Here is a 21,816-nt window from a genome sequence, read left to right as displayed (position 1 = left end):
CGACAGACAGCTACTGGAAAGAAGTCTTACAGATCTCATAAATTCAGTCACTGTCAGACTCCCCTGCACGTGGGAGGAGGCAAACCGTAGGTCCAAGGGAGGTTGATGTGGTTTGTACACAAGTAAATGCTTCCTCACCCGATCCTGTTGCTGTTTCCCAGGTTTCAGCAACCATATTCTTGAAAGGTGCCCAATTGGATCACACCTTATCCTCCAGTGGTTCGGATTCCGAACCCAAAGGACACGGTTGACGTTTTCAGGAGTGTTCCAAGCCTTTGAAGAGGCATGTTGCGGAGGTGCAAACAGCGATACCTTGCAAGCGCCATAAGGATCAAGAACCCCCTTGCAGGTATTGGGACGACAGAGAGTTCCCTTTGGACAACGAGCTCCCATTGGCTCGTAAGCGCCCATTGGCTCGTAAACGCCCATTGGCTCTTAAGCGCCCATAGGCTCACAAGCGCCAATTGGCTCCCAAGCACCAATTGGCTCGCAAGCGCTAATTGGCTACCAAGCGCCAATTGGCTCCCAAGCGCCAATTGGCTAATAAGCGCGCTTTGGGATCTCACTCTCCCATTGGTTCTGAGCTCCCAGTGGCTCATAAGCCTGCTGCAGGTTCAGTTCGTGCTGTAGCTCCAGACATCCCGTTGGCTCCCAGCTCTCCAGCATTGGGATACGAGTCTGAGACTCCAGATTCAGACATCCCTATTGCTGCAGGTTAACCTGTTTCGGTGCCATCTGTGTCACAGATCCCCAAGGCTGTATCCTCTTCACCTGTTGCTGATCGTATGAAGTCTGCAAGTACATCAGCACCCCGAGACTCTTCTTTGCTTCCCATTCACCAATGTTTGGACAACATCCTGGAACTGTTGAAGAACCCTTGTCTTTGAAACCAGAAGAACCACAGCAAGATTTGGCACTTTCCGCTGTATCTTCAGCAGAGGAGGAACCTGAACCAGAACAGCCTTCATCAGCTTACGCTTCATTATTGAATTATTTTCTGTTCTGCTTCCCGACATATTTCTCCACCGCAGCCCCTTCTTCCCCAGGATCAGCATCCTTGTTATGCCAATCGTTGAGTACCACCAGACTCCCATAGATGGCCCTCTCTAGTTCGTCCAAGAAAGTGTTGTCGGGGATCGACTCTTTGCTATCTTAGAAGAGGGAGTTGGGCAAAGCTGTATTTTGTTCTCCTCCTCCTCAGTTTTCCAAAAGGAGATATGTATTCAATACAACCGGGGAAACTCCTTCCTAGGGAGTTTCTGCTATATTCATACATGCAGACTGGCTCGGAGTCCTGTCGTGTGCGGACAAGGCGATTCGAGATGGGGCACAGGAGTTAACTGCTCTTTTTTTTTTTGTCATGTATACTGAAGAAAAGAGACATCATCCCAGAGATCTGCTCCTCTTTTTGCTCATCTGTACAAATCAGCCTTTTTTCCTTGAATGATATTAGAGCGGGTAGCTACGGAATTGCAAAAGGATACTCATGACTTGCTTGCGCAGTTGTCCAAGTGAACAATGGAGTCTAACCGAACACCTGCTGTTTCATTTAATCCTCGGCCTCTCTCTCCTCTCCAGCCACGGCTCTTTTGAGGTAACAGAGGAAGAGCTTCCTTGCGCCCATGCACAAATCCCAGATCAGTTCACCCTATCAGCAAGACGTCCTTTTCTAGATCAGTCTCTAGCAAGTGAGACTTCGGTCCTCCGTCTACCTGTGGGCGCCAGATTCCCACACTTCTGGAGACAGCGAGAAGCCAGATCGATAGAACCATGGGTACTATGGGTTCTCAAGGAAGGATATGCAGTTCCCTTCAAAAAAGGAAGTCATAGCTCTTCTCCACAAGAGAGCTATAGAAGAGGTAGAAGACTTGTCATGGGGGGGTTGTTGGGGGGGGGCTTTTGCAATCACCTCTTTTGTAGTCCCCAAAACCTCCGGGAGTTGGAGGCCGGTCCCGGATGTAAGTGGTCTGAAAGTCCAAACCACAAAGTTCAGGATGCAGACGAACAGCTCAGTTCTTGCTGCAATTTGCCAAGATTGGATGGTCTCGATAGACACGAAGGACACTTTCATACCCCAATACACCGGGATTCCATACCCCAATATACCGGGATTCCAGGAAACTCCTGTGATTTGCTCTCAGGACAAAGTTTTCCAATTTCAGGCTCTATGCTTCGGGTTGTCAACAACTCCTCAAGTCTTCACCAGGCTAATGAGCGTGAAAGTTTGCCTATATCTGGATGACTGGCCTTATGTTCATCATCCCAGAAGAAGTGCATGGAGCACCCTCTCAGAACCCTTCAGTTAGCCCAAGAGTTGGGCAGGAAAAGTCCCAACAAGTCCCTTCTCAGACGATAGTCTGTTTGGGGATGAAGATAGACTCTCGGGTTTTTTGGGTTTTTCCATTAGAGAAGAGAATACTATCATGCACCCAAAGAAGTCCATCATTTTCTGAGTCTTCAGACCTGCTCAGCCAGTGACTGGATGAGCCTTCTGCAGACTCCCTCCTTCATAGAGATGTTCGTTCCTTTGGGATACTGCTTGTGAGGCCTTTACAGTTCTTTTTTGAAGGTCAGTTGGAACAAGAAGATTCTTTCAGATTCCTTCATATTCCCCATCACACAGGAAATAAAAGATCTTCAGTGATGGCTCGTAGAAGGAAGATTTCACTCACAGAAGTCCCTATGTCATCTGAACCCGAACCTCTCATTATTCTCCGACATATCGAACTTATGTTGGGGAGTGACACTAGGACGATTGAAAGTGTCAGGGAAGTGGTCCTTTCAAAAGAGGAAACTGCACATAAATCTGTAGGAGTTGAAAGAGATTCACTTGGGTCTTCAACATTTTGCTGTAGTAACTCGTGTCTCAGTGATTGCAGTTCATTCCAACAACACGACGGCTCTGGCTTATATTTGAATCCAAAGAAGCACTCACTCTCTGTCACTGTGCGAGTTAGCCAAGGATCTCTTTCTTTGGGCACACTACAATAAACTCACCTGCTGTGTTCAGGGCAAGTTAAGTGTAATTAGTGGGCGAATTGAGCCGTTGCGAACGGGTTCTACCCACAGAATGGTCCATGAATCCTCAGGTGTGCACCGACCTGTTGAAACAGTGGGAACACCGTCAATAGACTTGTTTGCAACATCCAGGATCCATCGCCTCCCCCTGTATTGCTCTCTGGCGCCAGACCCTCAGACTTGGGCAACGGAGGCAATACTTCAGGATTGGTCACACCTGGAAATGCATGCCTTCCCTCCATTCAGTCTAATAAGAGACATGATCAACAAATTTAAGACTTCGCATCACGCATCGTTCCGTGGCTCCTCCCATAGAGGAAAGACCTTCTCAGACAACCTCACTTCAACAGATATCATCAAGGTTCGTCCACTCTCGCTCTGACAGGCTTTAAACTGTCAGGAAGCTTGTTGGAGTGAAAGGATTTTCAATAACATTTGCGAATGCTATCGCAAAATGTAGATGTGACTCTTTTTCAAAGCACTACCAGGCTAAGTGGGCAGTTTTTAGGAGATGAGTTAAAGAATGTAGCATCTCGTCTTCTACCTCTGTCGCCCAACTAGCCGAATTTTTACTTTACCCAGGATCTTTGAGAGGCCTTTCAACATCTACGATAAAGGGTTACAGATCCATGCTGAACTCAGTATTCAAGCATAGAGGTGTGAACATTTCCTCAGACCTGGACATTTCAGACTTAGTCAAGTCTTTTGACACCAGGAAACGGAAGTCTTAGCAGCCAGTGTCTTGGAACCTAGACGTAGTCCTACATTGGTTGTCAGGCCAGCCTTTTGAACTTATGCAGATGTTCTCCTTTAGGGATCTGTCTAGAAAGACACTTTTCCACTTTTCTTAATCACTTTAGTCACAGCGAAAGAGTCAGCGAGTTACAAGCCATGGACAAACAAGTTGTTTTTTCGCAAGAGACAGCTATTTGCTCATATTTTAGGCTTCTTAGCCAAAAACGATTACCTGTCTTAACCATTGGCCTCATCTTTTTCGGTCCAGAGTCTTGCAGAACTGGTAGGACCGTCTGAACAAGAGAGAGTGTTATGCCCAGTGAGATCATTAAGATTTTACATCGAGAGACCCAAGAATATCAGAGGGAATTCTCTTAACCTCTGGTATTCTGTTAAGAACCCTTTACGTCCTCTCTCCAAGAATGCTATCTCTTTCTTTTTGGGAGACATTATTGTAGAGTCTCACTTGGGAGTTCAGGAGAATAATTTACCACTGTTAAAGGTAAAAGTACATGAAGTACAGGCAATAGCCACTTCATTGGCTTTTTAACGCAATCTGTAGCCACCATAAACCAATCGACTTATTGGAAGTGTCGCTCGGTCTTCGCAAACTATTATCTAAATGACGTTGAAACTGTGTTCGAGGAGTACAGTACACTGGCTCCGATCTCTGCGGCTGGCGTGGCACTAGGAAATGAGGGGCAGGAGTGATCCTCCTATTTCTCTGTCTCGTAGCCTTGATTAAAGTTGTTGAGCGTTTGGGAAGCCAGGGGTACTTAGTGCCTGGAGTACCCTCCAATCTTCGTTTTTGATGGATTGGTAATATGTTTTTTAAATGGTGTACAGGTAATATAATTTTATGATCGCATGTTAGTTGATATCTATTTTTCGCCCAGGGCAAGGGCAGTTGCTGTGTTTAAGCTTGTCGAGTCATAGAAGCACTCCTTGACCATAAAGCTCCCACTGAAGTAGGGACAATCCTGACACTACCGGCCATGTCCCTACGGGTCAAGATGAGCAGCGACCAAGAGTCAGCATCTTCCTGCTCTTGCTTTCTCCCCAGGTAAGGTTACAACAAGCACTGCCACAAAGCTGGCTTTTCTTTTCTATTTCAAATGCATTTCTTTATAATGTTTTTGGAGTAGCGCATGTCCATTCTTCCCACCTCCTATCAATGTGGGATTCAGGTATGTAATTACATGGTGTCATATATAAAAATGACATTTTTATTGTAAGGTTTCATATACTTACCTAGTAATTACATGAACAGAGCCCGTCCCTCCTCCCTTCACATGGACTTAGAGCATAAATGAACTGAGCTCTTTAGCTATGTTGTACCTATTCTTCCCTGAAAGTGGGCAGGGCACTTACCTGCACCAAAACAAAAAAGAGCGCTACTATGAATTTTCAATTCTTAAGCTGCTGTTTAAAGTAGAAACTATAGCTATGTAATTACTTGGTAAGTACAGTAAACCTCCCGTATGGTCTCACTATTAGTGGACTCACGTATTCACGGCTTTCTCTGTGGAACGTACTACCTATCATTCGCAGAAAATTCACCCATTCATGGTATTTTTCACAGAAATATTCACTAATTACTGTATTTTCATATCATTTTCATGACTAAATGCACTTTTTGTGACAAAACTATTAAAATACTCAGGTATAAGCATTTTTAGAGGGTTTTTTTGTGTTTAAACTATCCAAATAGTCATTCTAAGTGTTTTTAGAGGGGTTTTATGTATTTGCAGATTTTAGCTACATGGTGGGTTTACTGTATATATAAAACCTTATTTTATTATGAAAAGTCATTTTTACCTTCAAGCCTTATACAGTATTTTCCTCTGATTTTCATTTCTGTATCATTACAAGAGGGAATTTATGCTTGAATGTATTAACAGAAATGAAACTTATATAAAACAGTAGCATTGCACAATACAGTATCTTAAATTATTTGGGATGAACCTTACCTACTGTTAAAGATAGCTTATATCTCTGTGCCGATAGGCGAGTCAGCATTCAAACAAAATATCGAATGGCTGCCCAGATCACTGTCTAGTACACCTGTTTTCCAACAGGTGTGTTTCGAATAGTTTTAGCTCTTGTCAGAATTCCCCTTGTCGCCATTGGGTATAGGCACTTGTTGGCATTTCATGGCTGTTTGCTGCTATCATGGTGTTCTTCTTCCCAGCTTGTTCCCATTTTTATATGGGGTCGCCGTTTCGGATGAGCCGTTTCCATCTATTTCTATCCTGTGCTTCTGCCTCATCAATTCCCTTCTCACGCAGGTCTCTCCTCACACAGTCCTTCCATCTCTTTCTTGGTCTTCCTCTTCCTCTTCTTCCCTGGACCTCCATCCCCATAGTATGTCTACCAACGTGGTCCTCATCTTTCCTCAACAGGTGTCCATACCATCTCAGCCTCCCCCTCCTGCACTTTCTTTGATATTTCCACCACCTTAGTAGACCCCTAATGTAATCATTTCGGATCCTCTCCTCTCTCGTCACCCCAGCCATCCATCTAAGCATTCTCATTTCTGCCACATCCATCTTCTTCTCCTCTGTCTTTCTCAAGCTTGCTGTTTCTGTGCCATACATCATTGCTGTTCTTACCACCGTCTTATGAAATTTTCCTTTTAACCTCAGCGGTACTCTTTTGTCACAAAGAACTCCGGAGGCCACTCTCCAGTTGTTCCAGCCTGCCTGCACCCGATGTTTTACTTCTTCTTCCATACGTCCTCCAGCATTAATAAAGGATCCCAAATACTTAAAATTTTCAACTCTCTTTATTGGTTCTCCCCCAAGCTGAACACTTTCCCTATCACCCCCATCATTGGTGGTACACATATATTCTGTCTTAGATCTACTTATTCTCATTCCTCTGTCCTCGAGTACTTGTCTCCATCTTTCCAGTTTCATTTCCAGATCTTCCCTGCTCTCTGCACACAGGACAATATCATCCGCATACAATATGTTCCACGGTACTGCCTCCCTTACTTCCTCTATGATAACATCCATCACTATGTTAAAAATAAATGGGCTAAGAGCTGACCCCTGGTGTAATCCTACTCTCACCTCAAAACCCTCCGTCTCCCCAACACTGCTCCTCACTCTGGTAAATACATTCCGGTACATCTCCTGTATCAATCGCACGTACTTCTCTGGCACCATCCTCTCCCTCAGGCTCCTCCATACCTCTTGTCTGGGGACTCGGTCGTAAGCCTTTTCAAGGTCAATGAGTACCATATGTAGGTCCCTTTGTTTTTCCCGAATTTCTCCATTAGTTGTCTCAGACAAAATATACCATCTGTTGTTCCTCTTCCCTTCATAAATCCCATCTGCTCTTTACCTATTTCTACTTCTTCCCTTAGTCTGGCATCTATCATCCTTTCCAGTATCTTCAAAGTGTGGGACATTAGTTTAATACCCCTATAATTACCACACTCTTGGACATCTCCTCTCCTTTGAAAATTGGGATCAATATACTCCCATGCCACTCATTTGGTATCTTTTCCTGCTCAAGGATCTTTATCATAAGATCGTAAAGTATATCCACTCCTTCATCCCCTAATGCCTTCCATGCCTCCACAGGTATCATGTCTGGTCCGGTTGCCTTCCCATTCTTCATCTTCTTCAGTGCATCCAGCACCTCTTGCTTAGAAAACCTCATCACCATGCCAATGTTCACCTGCCCATCCCCTCTTATTAGCCTATTATTTTCTTCATTTAACAGCTGTTCGAAATATTCTTTCCATCTCTTCACGATGTCTTCTTCCTTTCTAAGTACTACCCCATCTTGATCTTTTATTTGTTTGATATGTGTAATATCTTTGATGCTCTTATTTCTAGCCTTTGATAGCTTGATCATCTTATTTAATCCTTCCTTCGTCCCCAGCTCATTATACACATCATCATACGACTTTGCTTTAGCTTGGGCTACCATCTTTTTCACCACCTTGTTTTTCTCTCTGAACCGATCTCTGTCTTCCACTGACTGTGACTCTTCCCATCTCTTCTTTGCCTCCTTTTTATCTTTTACTACTTTCCCAATGTCTTCCTCCCACCACCAACTCTCCCTTTCCTCCCATATGATCCCCGATGTCTCTCCCAGCAGCTCCTTTCCATGTCTTCTAATTACTGCTGCATTTCGTGCCCACCATTCTTGAACATCTTCAATTCCTATATCAATGTCCTCCAAAACCCTCCTCTTAAACTCTCTCTTCTTATCCTCCTCCCTCACTAATTTGTACCATTTAATTTTCCTTATCCCTTTAGCTTTGGTTTTTCTTTCCCTTTTTAGCTTCAAATCCATGCATAGCAGTCTGTGTTGGGGGGCTACATGGTCGCCTGGGATAACTTTGCAGTTCTTGACCTCCCCCAGCTTTATCCTTTTATATAGAAAGTAGTCTATTTGGGAGCATCTTCCCCCACTCCTGTATGTTATTAGGTGTTCCCTTTTCTTCATAAAGAATGTGTTTACTATTGCCATGTCGAGTGCCACAGCAAAGTCCACTACATTCTCCCCTTCTGGGTTTCTCTCCCCAATTCCATGGCCCCATGCACCCGACCAATCGCCTCATTTTCACATCCAACATGGCCATTCAAATCTACCCCCACTATCACCCTCTCATGTTCTTCCACTTCTTGCATTACTCCATCCATGTCTCTCCAGAAACTTCCCTTCTCTTCTTCTGTGCAACCAACTTGTGGTGCGTATGCACTTATAATATTCAGACTCTCTCCCCCAAAGCACATCTTCAATCTGATGATACGGTCATTCTTTCTTTGTACTTCTATCATTGTATTCTTCAATTCACCAGACAGTACTATGCCAACTCCATTTCTGCCTTGTTTATTTGCTCCACTATAGTACAGCTTATATCCATCCCCCAATTCTTTAGCTTTATTTCCTTTCCATCGCGTTTCTTGCACACACAAAACATCTACTTTCCTTTTCCTCATCAGGTCAGCCAACTCTCTACCTCTCCCAGTCATAGACCCAATATTAAGCTGACATACTCTAAATCCAATGTGAGCTCGCTTCTTTAGCTGCACCCGCTCCTGATGCAGTAGCCCTCGCCTTATCACAGAGTTAGGGCGATGTCTCTGTGCGTCGTTTACGGAGTACGCCCTAGCATTACCTCTTTCCATATTTCGGCTCATTCCATGGTTTTGGCACAGATTTTTACGGCCGGATGCCCTTCCTGACACCAACCCTCCCTATTTATCCGGGCTTGGGACCGGCACCCATGAAAGTGGCTAGGTTGTTTGCTGCTATCATGGTACTTTACATTTATTTTTCCTAGGATGCCTCCACTGAAATCAAGGCAAAGAACGTCAGGTTATGTAGGAATGATTACTGCATTAGCCCGATGTTGATTTTTTTAGGAGATACACACTGTTTGCGCCAGCTGCAGTGGTATAAAGTGTGTTCTGGAGAGTAGATGTGGGGAAGTAGGGATTTTCGAAGGACTTTCTGCTTAAGTTCGTTAGTATAGGAAGAGAAGGGAAGTAGATAGATTGCGAAAGCAACTAGTTAGGTCAAGTCACCAACCTGTTATTTGTCCCCCTATTCCAGGTCCTTCATCTGTGTTCATTCTTACTCAGTCCAGGCTTTTCCTTTGCTAATAATGTAGTTAGTACTGAGACTTCCTCTTTAACTCCACCTTCTGCTCCCCATTCGGTTCAGGAAAGCGTATTGAAAATTTAGAACAAAACGTATACTGTACCGTATTTTGGTTAGTACAAGGTTTGTCTGAATTGGTTAGGGAACTGGTCCAGGTCCCCCCATAGTTTGCAATCATTTTCACATTCCCTTATAAGGAGTAAGGTGTCAGTGCCCTCGCCCGTCTGTAGCCCGAGTCTAGGACTGCCCTGTGACAGTTGGAAGCATCCGCTGACAGGGAACTGGGTCGGTTCTCAGGGCGATGTGGTTCTGTGCCCTCCGTCACCTGCCTCTCTGTTTTTCACGCTCCAGGTCTCTTTTAATGCGTTAGCTGAAAGATCGTTTTGTTAAATGTTAATATTGGCTACGCATGTGACTTCTACTGTCATCGGCACCTAGTATGAGGTCATTAACACCAGTAGGACTAATTATATAGGTATAGACAGTTTTATTGATAATAATGTGCCTGTAGCGAGTTTTACTTATTCAGGTATTATTTCGACTCGGCCGATTGTTTAACCAATCTCTTCATCTTTTGCTTATTCTAAATCCTTGTTTGCTAACCTATTCCTCTTTCTCTGTCGAAATGCACTTGTTCGTTCTTTACATGCGTTTTCTTCGGCTGTCGACAAATCTCTTACTTCTGCCTTGATTAATATTTCTCTTTCCAAATCTACCATGGTTACAGTATCTTTTGCTGTTTCCAAGCTAGATATTATTGTAGCTGCAAAGCTTTCTAAGGATGTGTCGTATGGGAATTCTCTCAAGTCTGTTGAGTCGCTTTTGGACAAGGTGGAAGAATCATTGTTACTCCTCTTTCCCCCCACCTCCCAACATTCCCATTTTCTTTTGCTCAGCCGACTTGTGTCGACTCAGCTGAGTCTCTTCAGCCTGCATTTACCTGTCTCCCTTTCATCGAATTGCGGTGTGTCACTGGTACTTGGCTGCTGTCTCCTCCTGTTGTCAGCTGACGTGCTTTTGGACACGGTGGAAGAGTCATTGTAACTCCTCTTCCCCCTGCCTCCCAACATTTCCCATTTTCTTTTGCTCAGCTGACTAGTGTGGACTCGGTTGAGTCGCCTCAGACTGCGTTTCCTTGTCTCCCTGTCAATGAGTCGTGGATGTGATGCAGGTATTCGGCTGCTGTTACCTCCTGTCGCCCTCTGGTGGAAGAAGAGTTTGAATTGGAGGAGCTCCGTCAGTTTGATTGGCTTTTGCTGGAGCATTGCGCTTCGCTGTATCCTTATTTAGTTGAGGAAAGAGACCACATAGAGAATAGGTCTCAGTTGTCTTTTGAGTATTATGGTGCCCTTTAAGTATTTGGAGAAAGATATCCCAAGCTTTCTCCTTCAATTAGAGCATGTTTCATGAGTTTTCTCATACTCGGGCGCATGAAGCTTCCTTTAAATCTGGTGGGGATTGTCTTCTGGTTTTTTATGAAGTCATGGAGCACTGCCTCTTGTGATACAGGTGCTTAATCTGCACTTAAACTGTCTTTGGTAGAAGATATGGTTTACTTTATCTCTTTCCTGCGAAGAGACGAACTGGAGACTGACAAGTGCTTTGGACATGCTGAAATGGAGTCTCAGTTTAGATTATTGAAGTTTTTACCTATTATTGAACTTTTGCTTAGTATTATTGCCTCTTCTCTGTGTCAGCTTAGAGAGGCCAAGGCGCCATCTCAGTGTGTTTTAAGTGCCAACTTGAGTTTAGTGGGGAAGAGTGTTAGCTTTTAACTTGCGCAGTCAAACTTGTTTCTGATGCTGCAGGCTAATGTTCTCAAGCTTATACTAACTCAGTTTGGAAGAAGTAAGAACACTTATGCTTATGTCTGTAGCAAAGGCTTGTGCTGCACTGGTTAAGGCAATAAGGGAGGATATATTAGCACAAGTATTATTTTATACCTTTCAGGGATAAGTTCAGCCCTCAGGTTCTGGTAGATGGCCAGTTGCAAGCCTCCTGGCATGCTTGGAGAGATTTAGGAGCAGAATCTTACATGGTGGAGGCAGTGAAGGAGAGTTATAATTCCTTTTAGGTTACCCTCCACTGGTTTAGTCTCCTATACTTGTTCCTTTTTGTCTCCAGCAGAAGTCTCTCATTCTTTAGCAGGAGGTTGTAAATTAGAGAGAGTGAAATGGGCCAGGCCAGGGATTTCACCTTAGATTTTTCCTAGTTCCATAAGCAACTGGAGATTGGCGCCCAGTGTTGGACACATTGAGACTGAATAACTTTACGTGTGTGTCCCCATGCTTTTTGAGTTTCCAGCATGGTTTTAGTGACTTTCCAAAAGAACGATCAGATGTTTTGGTGGACAAGCAGGAGACTTTTCTCATACCAGTACATCCTCAGTCATGCAAGTTCCTTCGAGGTGTATTTACAGGGAAGGTATTGCTGTTCAGGGTACTTTGTTATAGCTCGTATACATCGCCTCTATAAGTGTTCACAGGGAATTTGTTGCCCATAGGTGGATGGTGTCAACAGATGCCTACATCGCACACTCCTTCACTTTTTTTTAATTTTCTGTTTACAGTACTCTCACTGATATTTTTTCTGCATTTTCTCTTTTTTTAAATTTTTATACTCCAAAAGATAAACAGTTATGTGCGTATGGTACATACATACAGACACTCCTTCACTTTGGGTGAAGGCATGAGAGAAGTTGCACAAAGCACAACATGCTGCCAACATCTACAAATTCACATTTTAAATATTTTTAATTAGAGATGAAATAGCAACAGTGAAAAAATGTTCTCGTGTGTACTGCTTTGATATTTGTGGTAATCATACTTAGAGTCAGCTAAACTTGTTCAATAATGAAATACATACAGTATATCAAGCAAGGCAAAAAAAAAAAAAGCAACACTTGATACTGCACTAAGAAACATGCACAAATGCACACACTGTGTAAAAAAAAAGTTAAGGACACCTTAGTTTTACCAGACCACTGAGCTGATTAACAGCTCTCCTAGGGCTGGTCCGAAGGATTAGACTTATTTTATGTGGCTAAGAACCAATTGGTTACTTAGCAACGGGACCTACAGCTTATTGTGGAATCCGAACCACATTATAGCGAGAAATGAATTTCTATCACCAGAAATAAATTCCTCTAACTCTTCATCAGCCGGCCGCGGGAATTGAACTCCGGCCCATTGAGTGACAGTCTGAAGTTCACCCGACTCGGTCAGCAAAGGGCTGCTGTGTAGAGACGATGACATCAACATTGATGAAATGCCACATGTGGTTGTAAACACACAGTCGCACAGTACAAGTAAAGCTTCTGTGATATAAGGTGAAATGAAAAATCATTAATTACAATAAAATATAAAATGATCAACTACTTCTAGTAGTGTTCTTAAAATGAATTTGCTTGGACAGTCATTGAGAGATGCCATGCTTGGACAGTCATTGAGAGATGCCATATGGATTAAAGATGTAAACATGGTGTTTTACACAAACACAGTTTCCATGATTGGGCAAAATGAGAAAACAAATGAAATATGCCATTTATACTCATGTATCATTCGATTTCATGTGTCATTTGACCCTCAAAATTTCTTCCCCTAAGCATGATTCCATTGTATATCTCAAAAGCCCAGATAACGTTAGGCTAACTTCTTTTCCTCAGTAATCATATCTGTTGAATAAATGAAAGTGTAAATGAAGTCTTTAATGAAAAATTTCATTTTTGATGTATTATACTGTACAGTATTAGGCTGTGACCATGGAGCTAATTTCATTTTTGGTAGATCATACTTTACTAGGCTATGCTTGTAGAGCCAATTTCATTTTTGATAGATTGTACTAGGCTAGGCTTTCAAACAAGGTTACAAAGCTTATTGCTTATGTGACAATTCATATCCATTGTTTATAATGAACAACCACTTAATACATTGCATGATCACCGCTTGCCAAAGAACTAACGTAAACAACATCGAGTGTGACATAAACAGATGAATTGGGAAACAGCTATTTTGTAATTTTGAGGGATTTTACTTTAACATGAAGTATGTTATATTACCTTTGTACACCCATTTTACATTTTTGTACAAAAATAAAAGCAAGTCCAGTAATAATCTGTTTATTTTAGTAACTAAAATTAAATTATTCTCCTAATCATATAGGTAGTAGACCTTAACCAGCTGATTCTGAGAAAGTAAACATCAGCCTAGCCTATTTCAATGCATATGGTAGATGATCAGTTTTTAGTTTTCTGAGAAGACTATTGTGCTGGCTTTGTCTGCCTGTCCGCACTTTTTTTGTCTGCCCTCAAATTGTAAAAACTGCTGATTCTAGAGGGCTGCAAATTGGTGTGTTGATCATCCTCCTCAAATCATCAAACATAAATTGCGGCCCTCTAGCCTCAGTAGTTTTTATTTTATGTAAGGCTAAAGTTAGCCATAATCATGCATCTGGCAACGCAACAACATGGGCCACCAACTGTGGCTCATACAGCATTATACCGAGACCACCAAAAGATAGATATATTTTCAGTGGCCTTGGTTATACGCTGTACAGAAAACTCGATTGCACCAAAGAAACTTCGGTGTATGTTTTACTTGTTTTTTTATTGTGATGATATGATAATAATACAGTATAAATGGATTCAGTAAGGAAGGTATCAGTTTCATTACTGTTACCTTTATCTTAAATACAACTCTAATAGCCTATTTTGACTTATACAAACGGATACTGTAAGTATAACCACCAGCCTAGGCCAATGTAAAGTCACTGTACAGGCAGTCCCCAGTTAACGGCGGGCTTGGTTAACAGCGATCTGGTTTTATGGGGCTTGTCTAGCGACGAAAATTGGCAATTTTCAGCGCCGAAAATCACCGATTTCCGCATATCGGTGCTGATAATTGGGTATTGGTGCCAATACATACCTAACAGAGGCACCGATAACTGAAAATCGGCGCTTTTCGGCACCAATAACCGAAAATCGCCGAAAACACCAAAATCACCGATTTTCGGTTAACGGCGATTTTCGGTTATCATCACACCCTCAGAAACGGAACCCTGCCGATAACCAGGGACTGCCTGTATAGGGAAAAAGGTAGGTAATTGCCATTTGCATAAAGTTTTCAGTTTAATGTGCGATGGTTGTTGCTTATAAGCATATTTAGTGTTACAGTTATGCAGTATTAACTAGGTAAGGTGAGGAAGGGTATGTATGGAGTTGTCCTTGAACACCCATAGATTTTTTATTGGCCCTTATCCGGATTTTGCCCTTATCCGACAGGACCTTGGCTCTATTAATCTGGATAATCAAGAGATTACTGAAATTCTAAAACATATCTACCCACTCCAAAGATTCTGAAGTTTGTAGAAAGTGCCTTGTGATTTACTGAATCAAAAAAAGCACTAAAATCTTTTTGAATTACTCAGCATTCGAAAACACTTATCAGGGTTCTCTTGCAAATGGCATGTCAAATCTAAAAGAGCACTGCTTCCTATATGATTATTGACTAGCAGCTAAAAATCCTTTAGATTCCACTTACTTATATAGTGGCTTAAAAATAGGTTTTTCTGCAAATTTAGAGAGCAGAGGGAGAATAGAAATGGCATGTAGTTACTGCAATGTGCAGATATGCCAATCTTTGGGAAGAGGAACTGTAGTACAGTACAGTACTAAGCTTGCACTCATCTGCAAAGAAAGTACATTGACTGAAAAATCTATATTTTTTAAATGAACCTTACCTCTCCATTGTATAGCCTTCAACTTCCATGCCAGCGGGAGTTCGACAGATTGAAACAAAAAATGAGAACACTTGGTTTTCTACGAATATCCTTCTTCTATCCATCTACTTCCCCCATCCCCCACCCCCCACCAGGGGACTAATAGGTGCAAACACCCAAAGCCCACAGTCTACTTCTGTCGTTGGTTTTGGTAGGAGTCTGGCAGATGGACTCTGTTTTTCTGTTGGGTTGTTTCTTTTATTTTTTAAAATTCTTTTAGTATGGTTCTGTAAGGTATGAGTTGCTGTAATAGGCATTGTTCCAGTTTTATTACCCTCAGGGTACGTTTTGCTGAGGGAAAAGTTGTGATTGGAAAACTGTATGAATCGTGATTGAACGAAATGCGGTAAATGATCATTAACGAAGAGAGCTTGTTAGGTTGTAGAAACAACTACAGAGGATAATACTGTACTAGTAAGACTTACGGGATGCATGTCTTGTCTGCTTTCCCATTCAGTAACTGGTCAGGTCCTCTGCTACTTCTCTTCAATCTGTCACTCCAAATGAGCTTTCCATCAATTTAAGGCATTAGAATAATTTTTTATTGTTATTATTTTTAGTGTTTTATTTTCTGTGCCGCCCTCCTGAGAGTCTAGGTAAGTTTAGATTGTTTCCCATGTTGGAGGAAGGATCAGCGACCCCGCTTCTTATTGCCTTGTCCTTGGCATGTCCGCCCCCTCGACTTGGGACCACCTTGACGTGGTGAGGGGGCTCTTGAACCTTGGGAATTTGTTCCTGGGTTTGAGTCCAACAGTCTCATATTATTATATATTTCTTTGGATTAATTTTTGTGGAATTGTCCACTTTTGCTAAAATTTATTGGACCTGATAAATAGGAAAAGATATCATAGCTCGGAATGGGTTTATATCCGAAGCTAAATAATGCGACTGTGGTAGGGTCGTCAACTGCCCAATAATGTTCGGACCTGAGAGATATCAGATTGATAGCTCAAAGGTGGAACTATTCTTTAGGGCTGGACCACGGATTCCAGGGAGTCTGGTTCTGGGGATAGGACTCTTGGCATTCTGTCCGGTTTGCCCATAACATGATTAGGGTGGGGATGATTGTATTCTTGCAGTACTCTCAGTTGTAGTGAGTGGGTTTGGCTTACACTTGGGCTACCCCAATCATGTTGTGCTATCCCCTGTGGGGTAGGGTAGGAACGTGGACATTTGGGAGTTGGTTCTCACTTGTGCTATTGGTGGAAGAATAAACTCCATGAAAGGCTAGTGATATCTTTTTAAGGTTTTCAGTTTAATTTTTTTTCTCCCTCTCAAATCTTTATGAAAAGTAAAAGTAAAGATTTGAGTACCCCTGGGCCCTTTGATGGTACCGGCTCGGCACAGTTAATGACCGCTGGAACCTCCTCTGACAACTGTTTAGAAAAATGTAAAAAAAATCTTGGTGTAATGACACTGGAACCCTATGCTCCAGGACAGAGCAAACTATAGAAAAATGTAAAAAAAATCTTGGTGTAATGACACTGGAACCCTATGCTCCAGGACAGAGCAAACCTAAAAAAAGTAAATATCATTTTGACCCAACCTTGACTCACTTTGACTCCCTCTTTGGGAGTGGAAGTTGGTCAAGGTTTCTAACCTTAGAAACAGAGTAGAAAAACTACCTATTAAACAGACATTCAAAGGCAGAAATATCGTTCAGACAGATAAGAGGAAATATGTGGCTTATAGAGGCCACAACAAAGAGTCAGTCTGAGGACTATATGTCTATAACAACAATAGATAATACTGTATAAATGTAAAAATAAAAAAAAAGTGACAATGAATAGCATTCAGGGTACCATTATGCTGCCTGAGAACAGTGAAGTGAAGAACTAGTCGAAAATAGTATTCTCTTGGACTTAAAAAAAGATATCCCAGAGTCTCTTAAAAAAAAAGATATCCCAGAGTCCAAGATTGTGAGGTATATAATATACTGAGTAAGCAAAGAAATAAGGAAATGGAAAAAATCACCAAAATAAAATTCGAAGGCCCAGATCTACCTCAAAAAATAAAGATATTGGACCAAAACAGAGAAATATGACCTTATGTCCCAAAGCCACTACAGTGTCATAATTGTAGTAAATATGGGTGTGCAAAGAAATACTGTAGAAACGAACCTGTGTGCGTGTATTGCATATCTGAAGAACATTCCACGCAATGGAAGTGCAGTGAACCAAAGTGTATAAACTGTGGGCAAGACCATCATGCAAGGTCCAGAGAGTTAAAAATATTACAAGAAAGAGCTTGTAGAGTTAAAAGTGAGAGGAATTCAAGATCTGTCACAAAACATTCATATTTTTCAATAACAAGAACTAAAAATGAAAGAAAAATGCATACAAATAGTGGTAATGGAGCACAGGAAAATAAACCTCAAAAAGAAATTAGTACTTTACAGAAAAAACTAAAACTGTAAAGAATCAAGAAACAGGTGTAAATGATATGGATAATACTTTATCAATTTCATTTGAAATATTAATGCAAATAGCTCAAGAAGATCCTACCACAGTAGTAGTAGAGGAAAGTTGTGATGGACTAGAAATTAAAGACAAAAAGAGACCTTTGGAGAGAACTCCACCCAAAACGAAGAAACCAACTATTATTAGAGAAACATCTGTTAAACCAAAGACAAAGGATATGAAGAAAGAACGAAAACAGAAACAAGCTAAGAATATACCTTTATCTCCTAAAATAATAATAAAACCTATGGATGCAGATATCCAAAACACTGAAGAAGTGGAAGGGACCCATACCATAGATGAGAATGATTGTGTCAAGGGAGAAGAGATTGCTCCATCACCAATAATTGGTACAAGAAGGGTAAATGAAACAAGAATTGTACATGAAAACACATGTGGTTGTAATAATTGTTTTGTAGAAATATGCAATAATAACAAAACCAATGAAAGATAGTTTAACAAAAATTATAAGAAATTTTATAAAATATACTGTTTGAGCAAAGATGAAAAAGATTGCATGTGCATTGAGCACTTAATATATATTATAAAGAAAAAGAAATGAATGTAGCGAGTAAATTATTGGAAAAAATCCAAATTGATGATGGAAAAAAGAAAACAAAACTTGACCACTATAACAAGATATTTTCAGTAGCTATATTATACAATGAAACATAAATGGTCTACAGACCAGATTACACCTAGGAGAAATCTACCTGCCTCCTAACTTGTCTCTAATCCAGCTTGTAGATCGGGAGGTAATAAGGACATGTAAGGCATGTTACAGTTGGTACTCAGTGAAAAGAATTGTTCGGTTTATGGAAGATGTTCTTATAAACAAAATTAGTTTCAGAGATGTGGAAACTTCATGCAGTTGCTGATACCATATACTGTATACTGTATTATTGAAAAGAGCCATGAGAGCTGTCAAGCCTGGGACAATAAACTCATGCTGGAAAAAACTTTGCCTAGAATGTCAGTGACTTCACCAAATTTACCTTGGAGCTCACTAAGGAAATAATGAAAGAAATGGTGGCTATGGGAAAGAAAGTGGTTGAGGAAGGGTTTGAAGATGTGGGTCTTGGGTAAATTCAAGATTTATTGATGCCACCCAAACTGAGTTAATGGAAAATGTCATGATGCCATACCAGAAGAACTGTTGATATTACTTTCCTTGAAAGTTAAGGAATTGGCAGAAGCAGCAGTTGAACCATATGCATAAATTTTTAAGGAAAAGAAATCAAAATTAATTTCCCAAAGGTCACACCCAGAATCCTGGCCTCTTCTCTTACCCGCCTCCATCTCTTCCACTCATGCCATCATAGAGGCTCTAAGACTAAACCATTCTCATCTTTCTCATATGGAAGTTATTGACAGAAGCTAAAGATCTTGATCCAACTCAGCTTATGGAATAAATGTTAATAATGGTGTACAAATAATGAAACGCTCGTTTTGTTTTGTGTGCATGTGTATACCTTCATGTGTAAGCGTAATAGCTTTATAGAAAGAACTGCATCAGCATATTTGTGGTGCATTTTCATTTTCATCATCATCATCTCTTAGTAATTGTGTAAGACCTAAGTGGAAGTGGATACATATTAGCATATTCTTATATGTGCATAAGGTGCAAAATATTTTTAAGATCAGAGCAATTTTTTAAAATTAGGATTATTTTGTATAGTACTATATTTAATAACTTCAGTACAGTATAAAAGATAAACTACTTTATGTAAACTGTTATCATCGTGCAGGTACAGTACTTTTATATTCTCTCTCTCTCTCTCTCTCTCTCTCTCTCTCTCTCTCTCTCTCTCTCTCTCTCTCTCTCTCTCTCTCTCTCTCTCTCTCTCATACCCTATATTATGAGTAGTATAGTGTTGCATGTAATATTGGTAAAACTTATGGGTAAAATTGTATGTACAGTATTAGGACTTGAGGTTTGTGGGAGGTGGATTGCCAAGAATTATTCACGGATTTTCAGTTTTCGTGGGGAGCTGACATCCCTAGTCCTCATAGAATTCTAGTGAAAACTGTGTAGGTAATGAAATTTGACAGTAACAGTGAAGCCTTTTTTTTGTAATTTATAATTTTAACCAAGAGGCATGCCAAATTTCACACAGATCCCCTAATGGAGGTTTTCTCCAAATCTTATAAAATTTCCAATTTATCCAGTGATCTGATCTTTTGGAAGCACTGAACAGTAGTTCCATAATTATTTAAAGAAGATGAAGATTTCAGTAACAGTTTAGATAACAGACCCTTTGGGTCAGCCCTATGAAACAGGATGGAGGGTGTTTAGGTAGATGGTCTTGTTTAACTACTGTTCTGTGTTGAATGATAAAGATGCTGAACACCTCTGACAAATTTAGGCCATTTTTTTCCCCACACAGAGGGATATTAGTTACTGTGTAACTTGCATGGTTGACCATACCACTGCACAAATGCCTCTTTGCAGTGTTCTTTCAGCCATAATTATGCTGCTTGTTTGCTTTCATTTCACATTTCATTTGGTCAGTTCCTACTTAGGTGTTCGTCAATAAACAGTTCTTGCTCCAATATTTACATCTCATTTAAGAACAAATCCTTGGGAAAAAAATTTAGAGTTAAGTAAAATGCCTCGTTGGTCTCACAAAACGGTTTTATAATACTATAAGTATAATTTTCTTGTCATTATCTTTTTTGCCAAAAATAGTTTTAGCCATTTCACTAGTCATTATAATTATGAATCATCAAGAAGCCATCTCATTATTTCAGGTTATAACGCAACTGGAGATAGGGCCAGGCTCATTTGTGTGTGAAGCTGGCACTGGAAGTGGTTCCCTGTCGCACGCGTTATTAAGAGCAATAGGTCCAACTGGAAAGTTGCACACATGTGATTTTCACAAAGAACGTGTTCAGGTATTTACTTGTGCAAATGATTTTCATTTAAAATTCAATAGAATGTCATTTGGCATGTGCCTAAGTAATTCACTGCAGTATTGTACATTTCATGCTTCAGAACAGTACATAGAAATCCAGTTAGCTAACATTAATTTTGTATTCAGGATATACTGTACAGTACTAGAATTGTAGACTAGATGGCCTTTTGTTTATTACTAATTTACCACAGCACATGGCATTTATGACAAATGTCTAGATATTTTAAGCATTCCGTTTATAATATATTGGAACTATATAAGTAGTGGAAATGAATAGTTGTATGGCTATTTATATACTTTTACTATATTGTTACTAAGGAACATTTAAGTGATATTGATATTTCTGTTAGGTAGCTCTTGATGAGTTCACTCGCCATGGCTTTGGTGATCGGGTGACAGTATCCCATCGAGATGTTTGTGTTGAAGGTTTAGGAGTTGAAGGTGTGGCTGATGCAGTCTTTCTTGACTTACCCAAGCCCTGGGAAGCCCTGCCCCATGCTGTGTCAGCAATAAAAACTGATGGTGGAAGAATATGCTCATTTTCTCCTTGTATTGAACAGGTATGTACCAAAGAGTCAAAGTATGATACTTTATGTCTTACTTTTTTCACTTATACAACTTACCCGGTAGTTACATATAGCTGTCGTCTTTGACGTCACGGCAGTATTCAAATTTCGCGCTAGCGCTAGCGTTAACGACAGGTGATCCCTCTACCCCCCGCCCTCTATCGGGGTATCGGGAACCGTTCCAAGAACACGTCATTAGTTTTTGCCGTGCCAAACCGGTAATACGGTTCTGCTGCTGGTGATATTTCTCAACAATTTGAACTTGTAGTTCCTTTTTTGGTGAAGTACTCGGTTTGTTGTTTTTTGCTGGCGCTAGTTATCGCTTTAGCGTTATTCTTAGTTAGACTATTATGTCTGATTTGGGTTCTAGTGGTATCCGGTTTTGCAGCAAAGGCTGCAAAACCAGGCTTGTTAAGCTTAGTTTAGACCCGCACACTTCTTGTTTTTCATGCAGGGGGCAAAAATGTTCTGCTGACTTGACTTGTAACGAGTGTGAACTACTGACTTTGTCTGACTGGAGTGCTTTGGGGAAGTACATGAAGAAGCTAGAGAAAGATAGTATAAGGAATGCCTCTTCTAGGTCTTCGAGGTCAGGAGGTAGTCAAGAGGTTTTAGTAAGCCCTATTAACCCTGCTCCCCCTGTAGTTCCTGTAGTTTTACCTGCCCCGGACACCATTTCTCCCAATCCTGATACCGTGTCAGTCCTTAATGCTTTTATGTCTA

General features: G+C 41.0%; 1 protein-coding gene across 1 annotated transcript in view; it reads left to right on the top strand.

The window, feature by feature from the left end:
* Trmt61 (tRNA methyltransferase 61) overlaps positions 1 to 21,816 on the top strand; it is an 82,800-nt gene that overhangs the window by 20,105 nt on the left and 40,879 nt on the right. The window contains exons 4-5 of the mRNA XM_067097327.1: positions 20,364 to 20,507; positions 20,878 to 21,087. Coding sequence (XP_066953428.1) covers positions 20,364 to 20,507; positions 20,878 to 21,087 — 354 coding nt within the window. The remainder of the gene's footprint in view (positions 1 to 20,363; positions 20,508 to 20,877; positions 21,088 to 21,816) is intronic.

Source organism: Macrobrachium rosenbergii, chromosome 54, assembly GCF_040412425.1.
Source record: "Macrobrachium rosenbergii isolate ZJJX-2024 chromosome 54, ASM4041242v1, whole genome shotgun sequence".
NCBI lineage: Eukaryota > Metazoa > Arthropoda > Malacostraca > Decapoda > Palaemonidae > Macrobrachium > Macrobrachium rosenbergii.
This window is presented reverse-complemented; position numbering and strand designations above follow the sequence as displayed.